This window comes from Scyliorhinus torazame, chromosome 19 (genome assembly GCF_047496885.1).
Source record: "Scyliorhinus torazame isolate Kashiwa2021f chromosome 19, sScyTor2.1, whole genome shotgun sequence".
Classification (NCBI taxonomy): domain Eukaryota; kingdom Metazoa; phylum Chordata; class Chondrichthyes; order Carcharhiniformes; family Scyliorhinidae; genus Scyliorhinus; species Scyliorhinus torazame.
Window position 1 is genome coordinate 133,607,072 of NC_092725.1, and position 13,718 is coordinate 133,620,789.

At 44.3% G+C, this 13,718-nt stretch overlaps 1 protein-coding gene across 1 annotated transcript in view; it reads right to left on the reverse strand.

The window, feature by feature from the left end:
* tes (testis derived transcript (3 LIM domains)) overlaps positions 1-13,718 on the reverse strand; it is a 76,375-nt gene that overhangs the window by 36,270 nt on the left and 26,387 nt on the right. Inside the window, exons 3-4 of the mRNA XM_072485268.1 lie at positions 5,820-6,072; positions 4,893-5,216 (exon numbers count right to left, since the gene is read on the reverse strand). Of these exons, the coding sequence (XP_072341369.1) occupies positions 4,893-5,216; positions 5,820-6,072 (577 nt within the window). The remainder of the gene's footprint in view (positions 1-4,892; positions 5,217-5,819; positions 6,073-13,718) is intronic.

The window sequence follows — 13,718 nt, forward strand, 5'->3', positions numbered from 1 at the left end:
TGTAGTCCCTGTAGACAGAATGTGCTATGGTGCCTGCTGTAGTCCCTGTAGACAGTATGTGCTATGGTGCCTGTTGTGGACCCTGTAGACAGTATGTGCTATGGTGCCTGCTGTAGTCCCTGTAGACAGAATGTGCTATGGTGCCTGCTGTAGTCCCTGTAGACAGTATGTGCTATGGTGCCTGTTGTGGACCCTGTAGACAGTATGTGCTATGGTGCCTGCTGTAGACCCTGTAGACAGTATATGCTATGGTGCCTGCTGTAGTCCCTGTAGACAGTATGTGCTTTGGTGCCTGCTGTAGACCCTGTAGACAGTATGTGCTATGGTGCCTGCTGTAGACCCTGTAGACAGTATGTGCTATGGTGCCTGCTGTAGTCCCTGTAGACAGTATGTGCTATGGTGCCTGTTTTAGACCCTGTAGACAGTATGTGCTGTGGTGCCTGCTGTGGACCCTGTAGACAGTATGTGCTATGTTGCCTGCTGTAGACAGTATGTGCTATGGTGTCTGCTGTAGACCCTGTAGACAGTATGTGCTATGGTGCCTGCTGTAGACCCTGTAGACAGAATGTGCTATGGTGCCTTCTGTAGACAGTATGTGATATGGTGTCTGCTGTAGACCCTGTATACAGTATGTGCTATGGTGCCTGCTGTAGACCCTGTAGACAGTATGTGCTATGGTGCCTGCTGTAGTCCCTGCAGACAGTATGCGCTATGGTGCCTGCTGTAGACCCTGTGGACAGTATGTGCTATGGTGCCTGCTGTAGTCCCTGTAGACAGTATGTGCTATGGTGCCTGTTTTAGACCCTGTAGACAGTATGTGCTGTGGTGCCTGCTGTGGACCCTGTAGACAGTATGTGCTATGGTGCCTGCTGTAGACAGTATGTTCTATGGTGCCTGCTGTAGACCCTGTAGACAGTATGTGCTATGGTGCCTGCTGTAGACCCTGTGGACAGTATGTGCTGTGGTGCCTGCTGTAGACTCCTTCTGCAGCTCTCTTTCAGCTTCTGTATTCGGTTGAGCTCCAGGTCCTGCTGCCTATACTACAATGCAAATGAAGCTTCCTTGTTTTTGTAATTCTGCTCACCTGTCTTGTGATTTGACCAGGTTCCTTCACTCTTAGGGGTGGCATAGTTTCCACCCACAGTCCAAAGATGTGCAGGTGAGGTGGATTGGCCACAATGACATTGTCCCTTAGTGTCCCAAGATGTAGGTTAGATGGGGTTATGGGGATTGTGGGCAGGAAGTGTACGCGCACCTCTGACTGAAAATTGCTGCTTGCCATATTGGGTAAGGGAGAGAGATATTCTTCATTTGCACATAAAGCAGCCAGAGGGCTTCGGAAAATGCAAATAATGGGTCTCATACCCGATTGAAATCTCACTCCAAGAGGGTTTTGCCTTGTGGTGGATGGCGCCACCTGGCTTCTCTCGAGAAACCAAAAACTAGGGATCGCCTTACCTGAACAGAGTACCACTGGTCACTGACACAGGCTCCAGGTTTCTTCCCTCAGCCCCCTCATCCTATATTGCGATGTCCATCACTGCAAATGCTTCCAGACCTGATCAGGACCCACTTACCTGAAGCTACACGACACGTTATAGCAGCCTGGTGCTTCAAACTAGCGTGCAGGAGCAGCAGGCAACAAGGAAGGCAAGTGAAATTTTGGCTTTTAAAGCTAATGGGATAAAGTATAACCGAGAAGTGTTGCTGCCACTGTACAAGGTGAGGCCACACCTGGAATACGGTGTACAGTTTTACTCCCCCTATTTGAGGAGGGACGTGATTGCATTAGAGGCAGTTCCAAGGAGGTTCACAAGATTGATTTCAGAGTTGAGGGGTTTGTCTTATGAAGAGAGACGGAGCAGTTTTGGCCGATACTCCATCGAGTTCAGGAGAATGAGAGGAAATCTAATGGAGGTGTAGAGGATGATGAAATGTATTGACAAAGTAGACGTAGAGCGGATGCTACCCATTGTGGGGCAATCTAGAACGAGAGGTCATTGGCTTAGGATAAGGCGTAGCTGATTTAAGACAGATGAGAAGAAATGACCTCTCTCGAAGAAACGTGAATCTGTGGAATTCATCACCCCAGAGTGTGGTGGATGCTGCAGCACTGAGTAAATTTAAGGATGAGACAGATTTTTAATTAGTAATGGGTGGACTAGTTATGGAGAACGGGTAGGAAAGAGGGGTTGAGGATGAGAGGAGATGGTATTGAATGGCGGAGCGGGTGCGAGGGGCTGAATTACTTACTCTGCCTCCTAGTTTTCATTAGCATTTGCCTTGAAGCTTCACCTGCTCCATTCTAAGTCATGTCTGAAGTCTGGACCCTGATCTTTCTCTCCTCAGACTACAGCCCCTCACCATCCTCCTACCTCCCCCTCTGCCACCATCCTCACACCCTGTTATCCTCAGCCTCCAGACTTTGATCCTGCTGCTGGCTGCTGCTACCCTCCCAGACTGCTCCCCAAGGACTACACCTCCCTCCTTTTCAGAGGTTGACACTTCAAAGCCCTCTGATTATCCACTCAATCGCCTCATTCAACAGCTAATGCCCCAATTTGTGCAGAGTATGTGCAAAGAAAGATGATATATTAAATATTTTTGGGGTTTATGTGTTATATTGTGAAACAGGCTTGTTTGTCTGTGTGTCCGACTAACTTAATTAAACTAGAAACAGTTGATTTGAAAGTCCTAGGACATAAAAGGGGTGTAGGTGGGAAAGGCACGCATTCGAAGGAAATATGGCTCAAGTTGAATCTTCTATAAGTAAATAAACAGTAAGCAGAAGTTTGCATTAGGAGATAAGGGATGATTTGGATTTTTAGCGGTTAAGTTTCAAAGGAGCTTAAAATGGGTTTACAACTTGGAAATAGTTATAAATAATTAAGGCAGGTTATTACATTTTATTTGACCCAAAGTGGGGCAATATGGAAAACATGAAAGATGTTTATACTCTGGTAAACATAAGCTTCACAGATGGATCAGGCCAATGGAAACAAGATGAAAGCGAAAAAGACTACTTAACGAGAGATGTGAGAGCTGTGTTGGGAGTGGCCTTGTAAGAGCACCTAGCGTGCTACTCTTGTGTTGTGAAAATAATTGTGAAGAGACAGAGGGAGGCAGTTTGCAGCCAACCCAGAAAAGTGTCTGTTTTCTGTACTGTTTCAAAGTTTCTTGCATTTCCATTGCAGTGTGGGAGTAAGTGAGAAGCCATCTTACATACCTTCCCCACTGCAAGAGTGGGTTTCTCTTGTGGTAGTGTTATTGCATTTAACAGATTAAATATCCATAAGACATTGTTGCGTAAAGGGATACTTATTTGTGAGTCTAACCAAGTAGGAAATCTTTTGGGGGAAACGCTCTTTAAGACTGCTGCGTAAATGTAATCTTGTGTGGTTAAGTTCTCTTTTCTTAATAAATGTTTTAATTTAACAGTTAAAATCTCTAAAAGTGTCACTGAAATTTGTAGCTTCTGCCTTCGTCTAGTGATCAAAATATAAACGGAAGAGAGTTGTGATATGTTGTCAAGTGTCCCTTTGGGATTTGTTTGCGCGGCAGTTACCCTCTGACGGATCGTAATGACTGTTCATCTCCCTTCATCTCTTTCTGCACCTTCAAGCCAGTATTCGCAATATTATCAGCACAACAAATGAAACCATTCAAAAGGCTTTCACCATAATTCTTTGCAAAGATGAAAATTCATCACGACATAGTGTTGTTTAGGATTCCTGTTAATGGCTACCCAACCTGACAATCCTCAACGAATGGCCAATGCACGTGTTGCATTTAGGTGCAACTAAGCTGCCCTCCCATTTTAAGTTGTTAAGAACTTTCGCTGAAGATTTATTCTTCTCCTGAGGGTGGAGAGAGATTCTACTGAATGCATGGAGAGAAAGAGAAAAAGGAGAGAGAGAAAAAAGAGAGAGAGAAAAAGAGAGAAAAAAAGATAGAGAGGGAGAGAGAGAGAGAGAACTTGCATTTATTTATTGCCTTATCATAGCCTCAGAGCACCCCAGAGCTAGAAAACAATGCCACAAGAATTAACCTTTTCAGTCCAAAGATTCAACTTGCCCCTCCAGTCACCCCACCAGCATTTCCTTTTTCAACAGATGTCAAAGTCAGTATCAGGATGCAAAGTTTGTAATTTAGTGTGGCGAAGACTAGGACAGAAAGCCGGCAAGTCATTCCACCACATTTGCTGAACCTTCAGTTAGGATATCACTAGATACCAACTGTGTGGACCATCTTGATGAGCAGTCACTTCGGTCTGCAGAATGCCATCCATCATGTTGAGATGAAGGTAAATAAATTGCTCTCAATTTGCAATGCCTCCTTGAGGCAAGATTACTGTTCTATGGTAAACAGACATGCACATTTGATCACACATGTAAAAGTCAGAAAATTGGATCATTATAAAGATGATTGCACTTTTGGGCTGGGAGTCAAAGTATATTTTTGTCTTAGAAACCGAGCCTTTTTGTCATTCCTTTGACATAAAAAGCAACCGTCTCTAAAAACCGAAAGCAAATTGTTTCGAAACATGTACGTGGAAAATACTAAGGCAGGTCAATTTATTTATGAATCAGTAAAATTTGTCATTTAAGGCTCCAAGCATAAATATTAATATTTTCAAAATGTTTAAGGTTTACATCCATTCAGAAAAAATTTCAACATTGCAGTGCAGATAAAAATAGTCCAAGCTCATTATTCACTGAAGCACTCATGAGTTATTAATTCTCACCAACTAATCAGGGACCAGCACTCAGAATTACAAATTTAAAAGAACAATCATGTTTTGGAACCTGCAGTTTCAAAATGTTGAGTGTGTCTGAAAGGTTTACGCATATTAAGTCTGAATTCCACCTTACTGACGTAGCTTTAATACTTACGTATTGGGCAGCTGGTTGTCCAGCCACTGATCCAACAGCAGCTTTGGCGCCCCGTTCACCAATATCACTTTTGCCTTGTTCCTTCGATTGTGCTGCCATCTCATCCGGGAGTTTGACGTCGCCGACCCCAAGGGCCTCATTCTTGTACTTCTTCACAAACTGCTCCATCTGCTTCACCTCGTTGACAGATAACTCATGGCACTTCGAAGGGTCCTGATCATGAGCAGGCAACTGCTTGGCCAACTGCTTCTTTCGATACTGAGCTCCCTCCGAGCCAGCCACGGGCTGCTTCTCCTTTGGAAGCAGCTCCATGTACCGCACAGCCTTCAAAGGAAGAAATTAGTGGGATTATTACAGCCTTCCAAGTTTGTGACTCAGGCAAGATAAGTCTTTCCCTTATTTGCCTCTGAGGGAGTGCAGAAAGCATCTAACGGCGCTGTCCGAGGATAAACCAAATAACTTTTCCAAATGGTCGCCCTTCTTGGGCTGAGTGTATTGAACCTTCATTTTTTAAAAGATGATAATTTTCCAGCTCTCGATAAAAACAACAAGATAAACCTGCAGCTGTTGTGATGTCAGTACTTCTGAATGGCAAAAAGCCATACAGGCTTCCTTGGAAAAGCTAAAGGGACATTATTGTGGTCTGCCAATACAGCTGGAAGGGTAGATTTATTTCCCCCTGCACAATAAATTTGGCATTCAATTTTTTTCTGAGATCTAAGTAATTATTGGTATGGTCACAACTGTGGTACCCCCCAAAAATGACGACAGTTAACAACCAGTAAAACAAAAGATGAACAATTTTTTATGTTATTCTGAAAGAATAATTCACAAGTCTGAATTTTCCTTTTCGCTTCGAACAAATCTAATTTTAAACAGCACTTTTCGAGAACTGATAAGATTCACACGTCTTCACTGTGCACTTACCAAAGCTTGATTCTGGACTGGTGGAGCCCACTCATATGTAACCGTGTTGAAGGACACGTCCTTCTTGGCTGCTATCGGGTTAGTGAGTGTCACCATATTGCGCTTGTAAACAGGGACTCCATCAGTTTTAAGCTTTGCAATGAGGCCCGAGTACTTTGTATCCTCAAAGAGTTTGCCCACTTTCTTGTCTTCTTCATTACCAGTGAGGACATCATGTTCTTCTTGGCCACATTTACAGTTACGGCAGATCTTTCTGTGAATGTAAGGCCGATATTAAATTGGCATAATTGCTGGTCTTATTTGTTTTAAGTTGCTTCTCCAGACATGGTGATTTATCCATACAAATTTCAGGAGAGCTGCTTGCAGGGTTGGCTGCTACAATACAGCACCACGCTGTCCCTTAACAAACACAATAACTTGAGGATCTCCTCCATGCTGTCAGAAGGTTGTTTAGGCATGCTCAAGTGTTTCCTGGTCGCTAGTTAATTAGCAGTGCGACAGGCGCCACACAGACATCTGTCCCTCCAGCTGAGAAATGGCATTGAAAAGGAGAAGAAAGAAAAAAGACCGGAAACAAGGCAGATAAAATACAGTTCAAACGGGAATCGTATTGTAAAGGAGAATCAAAATGAGAGAACCGTAGATAGTATAGAATAACATAAATAAAATGAAACTAAAGATTAGCGATATAAGTCGATTTCGGCGGGAGAACAGCTGGTGAGTCAGTTTCAGCGGGAGCAGTGCGGAAGTGGCTGCTGGGAGGTAAGTCTGTCCTTGTCCTGTCCACTTGTCTTTGCAGGGGCAGGCCAGTCGATTTCGGCGGGAGTGGAGCTGGCTGGTTAGTCAATTTCAGCAGGAGCTGAGAATTTAAAAAAAAAAAATTAGTGTTTTAGGCGGGAACAGGAAGCCGACCCGCGGACGTCTGGGAAGACCCTCGCCAATAAATTCTGGTGGAGAGGAAACCCATTGGTCTGAGGTAAGTACCATATTTTATTATATTATTTTTTATAAAAAATTTAATTTAGTTGTTAGCCAGATCTTGGTAGAAAGTTAGAGGAATGGCAGGGAAGGGAGTGCAATGTTCCTCCTGCAGGATGTTTGAGGTGAGGGATGCCGTTAGTGTCCCTGCTGATTTTACCTGCAGGAAGTGCTGCCATCTCCAGCTCCTCCAAGACCGAGTTAGGGAACTGGAGCTGGAGTTGGAAGAACTTCGGATCATTCGGGAGGCAGAAGGGGTCATAGATAGCAGCTTCAGGGAATTAGTTACACCAAAGATTGGAGATAGGTGGGTAACTGTAAGAGGGACTGGGAAAAAGCAGTCAGTGCAGGGATCCCCTGCGGTCGTTCCCCTGAGAAACAAGTATACCGCTTTGGATACTTGTGGGGGAGACGACTTACCAGGGGTGAGTCTGTCCCTGTTGCTCAGAAGGGAAGGGGGGAGAGGAGCAGAGCATTAGTAATTGGGGACTCTATAGTCAGGGGCACAGATAGGAGATTTTGTGGGAGCGTGAGAGACTCACGTTTGGTATGTTGCCTCCCAGGTGCAAGGGTACGTGATGTCTCGGATCGTGTTTTCCGGGTCCTTAGGGGGGAGGGGGAGCAGCCCCAAGTCGTGGTCCACATTGGCACTAATGACATAGGTAGGAAAGGGGACAAGGATGTCAGGCAGGCTTTCAGGGAGCTAGGATGGAAGCTCAGAACTAGAACAAACAGAGTTGTTATCTCTGGGTTGTTGCCCGTGCCACGTGATAGTGAGATGAGGAATAGGGAGAGAGAGCATTTAAACACGTGGCTACAGGGATGGTGCAGGCGGGAGGGATTCAGATTTCTGGATAACTGGGGCTCTTTCTGGGGAAGGTGGGACCTCGACAGACAGGATGGTCTACATCTGAACCTGAGGGGCACAAATATCCTGGGGGGGAGATTTGTTAGTGCTCTTTGGGGGGGTTTAAACTAATGCAGCAGGGGCATGGGAACCTGGATTGTAGTTTTAGGGTAAGGGAGAATGAGAGTATAGAGGTCAGGAGCACAGATTTGACGTCGCAGGAGGGGGCCAGTGTTCAGGTAGGTGGTTTGAAGTGTGTCTACTTCAATGCCAGGAGTATACGAAACAAGGTAGGGGAACTGGCAGCATGGGTTGGTACCTGGGACTTCGATGTTGTGGCCATTTCGGAGACCTGGATAGAGCAGGGACAGGAATGGATGTTGCAGGTTCCGGGGTTTAGGTGTTTCAGTAAGCTCAGAGAAGGAGGCAAAAGAGGGGGAGGTGTGGCGCTGCTAGTCAAGAGCAGTATTACGGTGGCGGAGAGGATGCTAGATGGGGACTCTTCTTCCGAGGTAGTATGGGCTGAAGTTAGAAACAGGAAAGGAGAGGTCACCCTGTTGGGAGTTTTTTATAGGCCTCCTAATAGTTCGAGGGATGTAGAGGAAAGGATGGCGAGGATGATCCTGGATAAGAGCGAAAGTAACAGGGTAGTTATTATGGGAGACTTTAACTTTCCAAATATTGACTGGAAAAGATATAGTTCGAGTACAATAGATGGGTCGTTTTTTGTACAGTGTGTGCAGGAGGGTTTCCTGAAACAATATGTTGACAGGCCAACAAGAGGCGAGGCCACGTTGGATTTGGTTTTGGGTAATGAACCAGGCCAGGTGTTGGATTTGGAGGTAGGAGAGCACTTTGGGGACAGTGACCACAATTCGGTGACGTTTACGTTAATGATGGAAAGGGATAAGTATACACCACAGGGCAAGAGTTATAGCTGGGGGAAGGGCAATTATGATGCCATTAGACGTGACTTGGGGGGGATAAGGTGGAGAAGTAGGCTGCAAGTGTTGGGCACACTGGATAAGTGGGGCTTGTTCAAGGATCAGCTACTGCGTGTTCTTGATAAGTATGTACCGGTCAGACAGGGAGGAAGGCGTCGAGCGAGGGAACCGTGGTTTACCAAGGAAGTGGAATCTCTTGTTAAGAGGAAGAAGGAGGCCTATGTGAAGATGAGGTGTGAAGTTTCAGTTGGGGCGATGGATAGTTACAAGGTAGCGAGGAAGGATCTAAAGAGAGAGCTAAGACGAGCAAGGAGGGGACATGAGAAGTATTTGGCAGGAAGGATCAAGGAAAACCCAAAAGCTTTCTATAGGTATGTCAGGAATAAGCGAATGACTAGGGAAAGAGTAGGACCAGTCAAGGACAGGGATGGGAAATTGTGTGTGGAGTCTGAAGAGATAGGCGAGATACTAAATGAATATTTTTCATCAGTATTCACTCAAGAAAAAGATAATGTTGTGGAGGAGAATGCTGAGCCCCAGGCTAATAGAATAGATGGCATTGAGGTACGTAGGGAAGAGGTGTTGGCAATTCTGGACAGGCTTAAAATAGATAAGTCGCCGGGACCTGATGGGATTTATCCTAGGATTCTCTGGGAGGCCAGGGAAGAGATTGCTGGACCTTTGGCTTTGATTTTTATGTCATCATTGGCTACAGGAATAATGCCAGAGGACTGGAGGACAGCAAATGTGGTCCCTTTGTTCAAAAAGGGGAGCAGAGACAACCCCGGCAACTATAGACCGGTGAGCCTCACGTCTGTAGTGGGTAAAGTCTTGGAGGGGATTGTAAGAGACAAGATTTATAATCATCTAGATAGGAATAATATGATCAGGGATAGTCAGCATGGCTTTGTGAAGGGCAGGTCATGCCTCACAAACCTTATTGAGTTCTTTGAGAAGGTGACTGAACAGGTAGATGAGGGTAGAGCAGTTGATGTGGTGTATATGGATTTCAGCAAAGCGTTTGATAAGGTTCCCCACGGTAGGCTATTGCAGAAAATACGGAGGCTGGGGATTGAGGGTGATTTAGAGATGTGGATCAGAAATTGGCTAGCTGAAAGAAGACAGGGGATGGGAAATGTTCAGAATGGAGTACAGTCACAAGTGGAGTACCACAAGGATCTGTTCTGGGGCCGTTGCTGTTTGGCATTTTTATCAATGACCTAGAGGAAGGCGCAGAAGGGTGGGTGAGTAAATTTGCAGACGATACTAAAGTCGGTGGTGTTGTCGATAGTATGGAAGGATGTAGCAGGTTACAGAGGGATATAGATAAACTGCAGAGCTGGGCTGAGAGGTGACAAATGGAGTTTAATGTAGAGAAGTGTGAGGTGATTCACTTTGGAAGGAATAACAGGAATGCGGAATATTTGGCTAATGGTAAAGTTCTTGAAAGTGTGGATGAGCAGAGGGATCTAGGTGTCCATGTACATAGATCCCTGAAAGTTGCCACCCAGGTTGATAGGGTTGTGAAGAAGGCCTATGGAGTGTTGGCCTTTATTGGTAGAGGGATTGAGTTCCGGAGTCGGGAGGTCATGTTGCAGCTGTACAGAACTCTGGTACGGCCGCATTTGGAGTATTGCGTACAGTTCTGGTCACCGCATTATAGGAAGGACGTGGAGGCTTTGGAGCGGGTGCAGAGGAGATTTACCAGGATGTTGCCTGGTATGGAGGGAAAATCTTATGAGGAAAGGCTGATGGACTTGAGGTTGTTTTCGTTGGAGAGAAGAAGGTTAAGAGGAGACTTAATAGAGGCATACAAAATGATCAGGGGGTTGGATAGGGTGGACAGTGAGAGCCTTCTCCCGCGGATGGAAATGGCTGGCACGAGGGGACATAACTTTAAACTGAGGGGTAATAGATATAGGACAGAGGTCAGAGGTAGGTTCTTTACGCAAAGAGTAGTGAGGCCGTGGAATGCCCTACCTGCTACAGTAGTGAACTCGCCAACATTGAGGGCATTTAAAAGTTTATTGGATAAACATATGGATGATAATGGCATAGTGTAGGTTAGATGGCTTTTGTTTCGGTGCAACATCGTGGGCCGAAGGGCCTGTACTGCGCTGTATTGTTCTATGTTCTATGCACTTGTATTTTGGAATGAAAAATATATAATGTAGGAGGATTACATATTAAAGATATTAACTTTATTTTACAATATAAATTACCATAGTATCGGGTCTCAAAAGTGAAAGAATTGCAAGCGTCAATACTAGTTAAGAGTGTGTCAAGACTTGACTAGGGATGTTGCAATGACTTTTGACCTGGATGCAGTGGCTTAAAGCAAATTTGTAATACATCTGTATCATCTGCAATTAGTTTCAAGAAGTTTGACAAGGGCTTAAGAGTTTGCATCAATTGTAAAAAACATAAGAACATAAGAACTAGGAGCAGGAGTAGCCCATCTGGCCCCTCGAGCCTGCTCCACCATTCAATGAGATCATGGCTGATCTTTTGTGGACTCAGCTCCACTTTCCGGCCCGAACACCATAACCCTTAATCCCTTTATTCTTCAAAAAACTATCTATCTTTATCTTAAAAACATTTAATGAAGGAGCCTCTACTGCTTCACTGGGCAAGGAATTCCATAGATTCACAACCCTTTGGGTGAAGAGGTTCCTCCTAAACTCAGTCCTAAATCTGCTTCCCCTTATTTTGAGGCTATGCCCCCTAGTTCTGCTTTCACCCACCAGTGGAAACAACCTGCCCGCATCTATCCTATCTATTCCCTTCATAATTTTATATGTTTCTATAAGATCCCCCCATATCATTCTAAATTCCAACGAGTACAATCCCAGTCTACTCAACCTCTCCTCGTAATCCAACCCCTTCAGCTCTGGGATTAACCTAGTGAATCTCTTTGCACACCCTCCAGTGCCAGTACATCCTTTCTCATGTAAGGAGACCAAAACGAACACAATACTCCAGGTGTGGCCTCACTAACACCTTATACAATTACAGCATAACCTCCCTAGTCTTAAACTCCATCCCTCTAGCAATGAAGGACAAAATTCCATTTCCCTTCTTAATCACCTGTTGCACCTGTAAACCAACTTTTTGCGACTCATGCACTAGCACACCCAGGTCTCTCTGCACAGCAGCATGTTTTAAAATTTTAACAGGAAGGAAATTAACATATGAAATCCATGTGGCCAGTCACAAAGGAGAGCTGCACCACAGAAGACACATTTACAAGGAGCTGTGTGTGTAATAGAGATGAACAAGGCAGAGAGCTAAAGACAAAGTTGGAACAGGGATTCAGAATTTGACCATTTTACTGTGCCAATTGGGTGACAAATATCTCCATGGAACTCAGATAGAACGTAACTGCTGGTAAACGTTGCACGAGGGCCGAATCGATTGAGTGGGAAAGTGAGAGATTCTATGTACTGGATACTGAGTTAGAGATGCTTGGAACTGCACATTGTGCAATATGTCTGCAATGAGTGATGTAGATGCCTGTGGTTGTGTCAGATTTATCTTTGTTAAATCGATAATTGAAAGTCAAATTTACCTTTTTATTTGAACTATCATTTGCTTGTTGATTCATATTCAATTTGCATTGGGTTAATTCATATTTACTTTTCATTTGTTCTTTCGTATTGAATTTGCACCCGGAGGAAATCCACGCAGACACAGGGAGAACGTGCAAGTTCTGCACAGTCACCCGAGGTCAGAATTAAACTCGGGTCCCCACCGCTGTGAGGCAGCAGTGCTAACCACTGTGCCTCCATGCTGCCTTTGATGTGGTGATACATTGAAAAAATTCTAAACCATTGCGCTTGACCTCATTTTCTTAGTAAACTCATTAATAAACACATTTTGGGTGAATTATATCAATATTCCGAATTAACCTGGATAACAGTGGCACCAAGTCATCAAATTCAACTCATTCCACATGTGTTCGGTGCGAATGGCTGCCTGGCAGTAAACGGCTGTCTGAACGGAAAAAAAGTTCAAAGTAACCTTGTGTGGGCCCTGGGCTGACCGGCTATCACATTAACTCAATAAGGTTCCTCGCACTTCGATGACACAACTCAACTCTCAGCGGTTTCCTATTTCTGAATACATTATCAGCAAGGTGGGTAAATACAATTTGCTACATCACTACATTGAATTATACGCAGTCCAGAGATGGTGGCCTAGTCTTGCGGTTGTTACAGCTCAACAACTTCACTATTCTTACATGGAAATAGAAGGAACTGCTGAAGAAAAGTTGGTTTAAAAAGTATAATTAGTGCAACTTTCTTTAAAAAAGCCACAGTCCAATCCAAATAGTATTTTAATATGAGGCCGTCAGAAAATTTGACATTTGGGATAGTAGAAATAGAAGCTGCTTGTGACATTAGGGAACATCTATGAATGAGAAAATTGTAAAGGCAAGTTATCAAACACCATCCTTTCTAAATATGTTAACTGCCAAGCTAGTTATTCAACAACAGGTTAAAAGGAGAAATTGCAGAAGTTGCTGCCAAGAAAAGTCAACTATATCCACCACAGTGAGAGAAAAGTAGCAATAGCGAATTGCAAATCAATGGCTGCAAGGTTAATCTCGGTCACACACACACACACAAAAACACAAAGACAAACAGGCCCCAACAAAAAGAGCAGAGCCACACCAAGCAGGAGCACCTGGACCGGAAAGTGCACACGTCACCCGGAAAATCTCCCAGCAGTGAATGCAGGGAGTGAGCATAATGTGAATCAAGCACTGGTGTTTTGTGCTTAAACAAAGGAGATTACAATGGGATGAGAGAAGAACTAGCTAGGGTAGACTTGGAGCAAAGACTTTATGGTGAAACAGTTGAGGAACAGTGGAGAACCTTCCAAGTGATTTTTCACAGTGCCCAGCAAAGGTTTATACCAACAAAAAGGAAGGACGGTAAAAAGAGGGAAAATCAACCGTGGATATCTAAGGAAATAAGGGAGAGTATCAAATTGAAGGAAAAAACATACAAAGTAGCAAAGATCAGTGGGAGACTAGAGGACTGGGAAATCTTTAGGGGGCAACAGAAAGCTACTAAAAAAGCTATAAAGAAGAGTAAGATAGATTATGAGAGTAAACTTGCTCAGAAT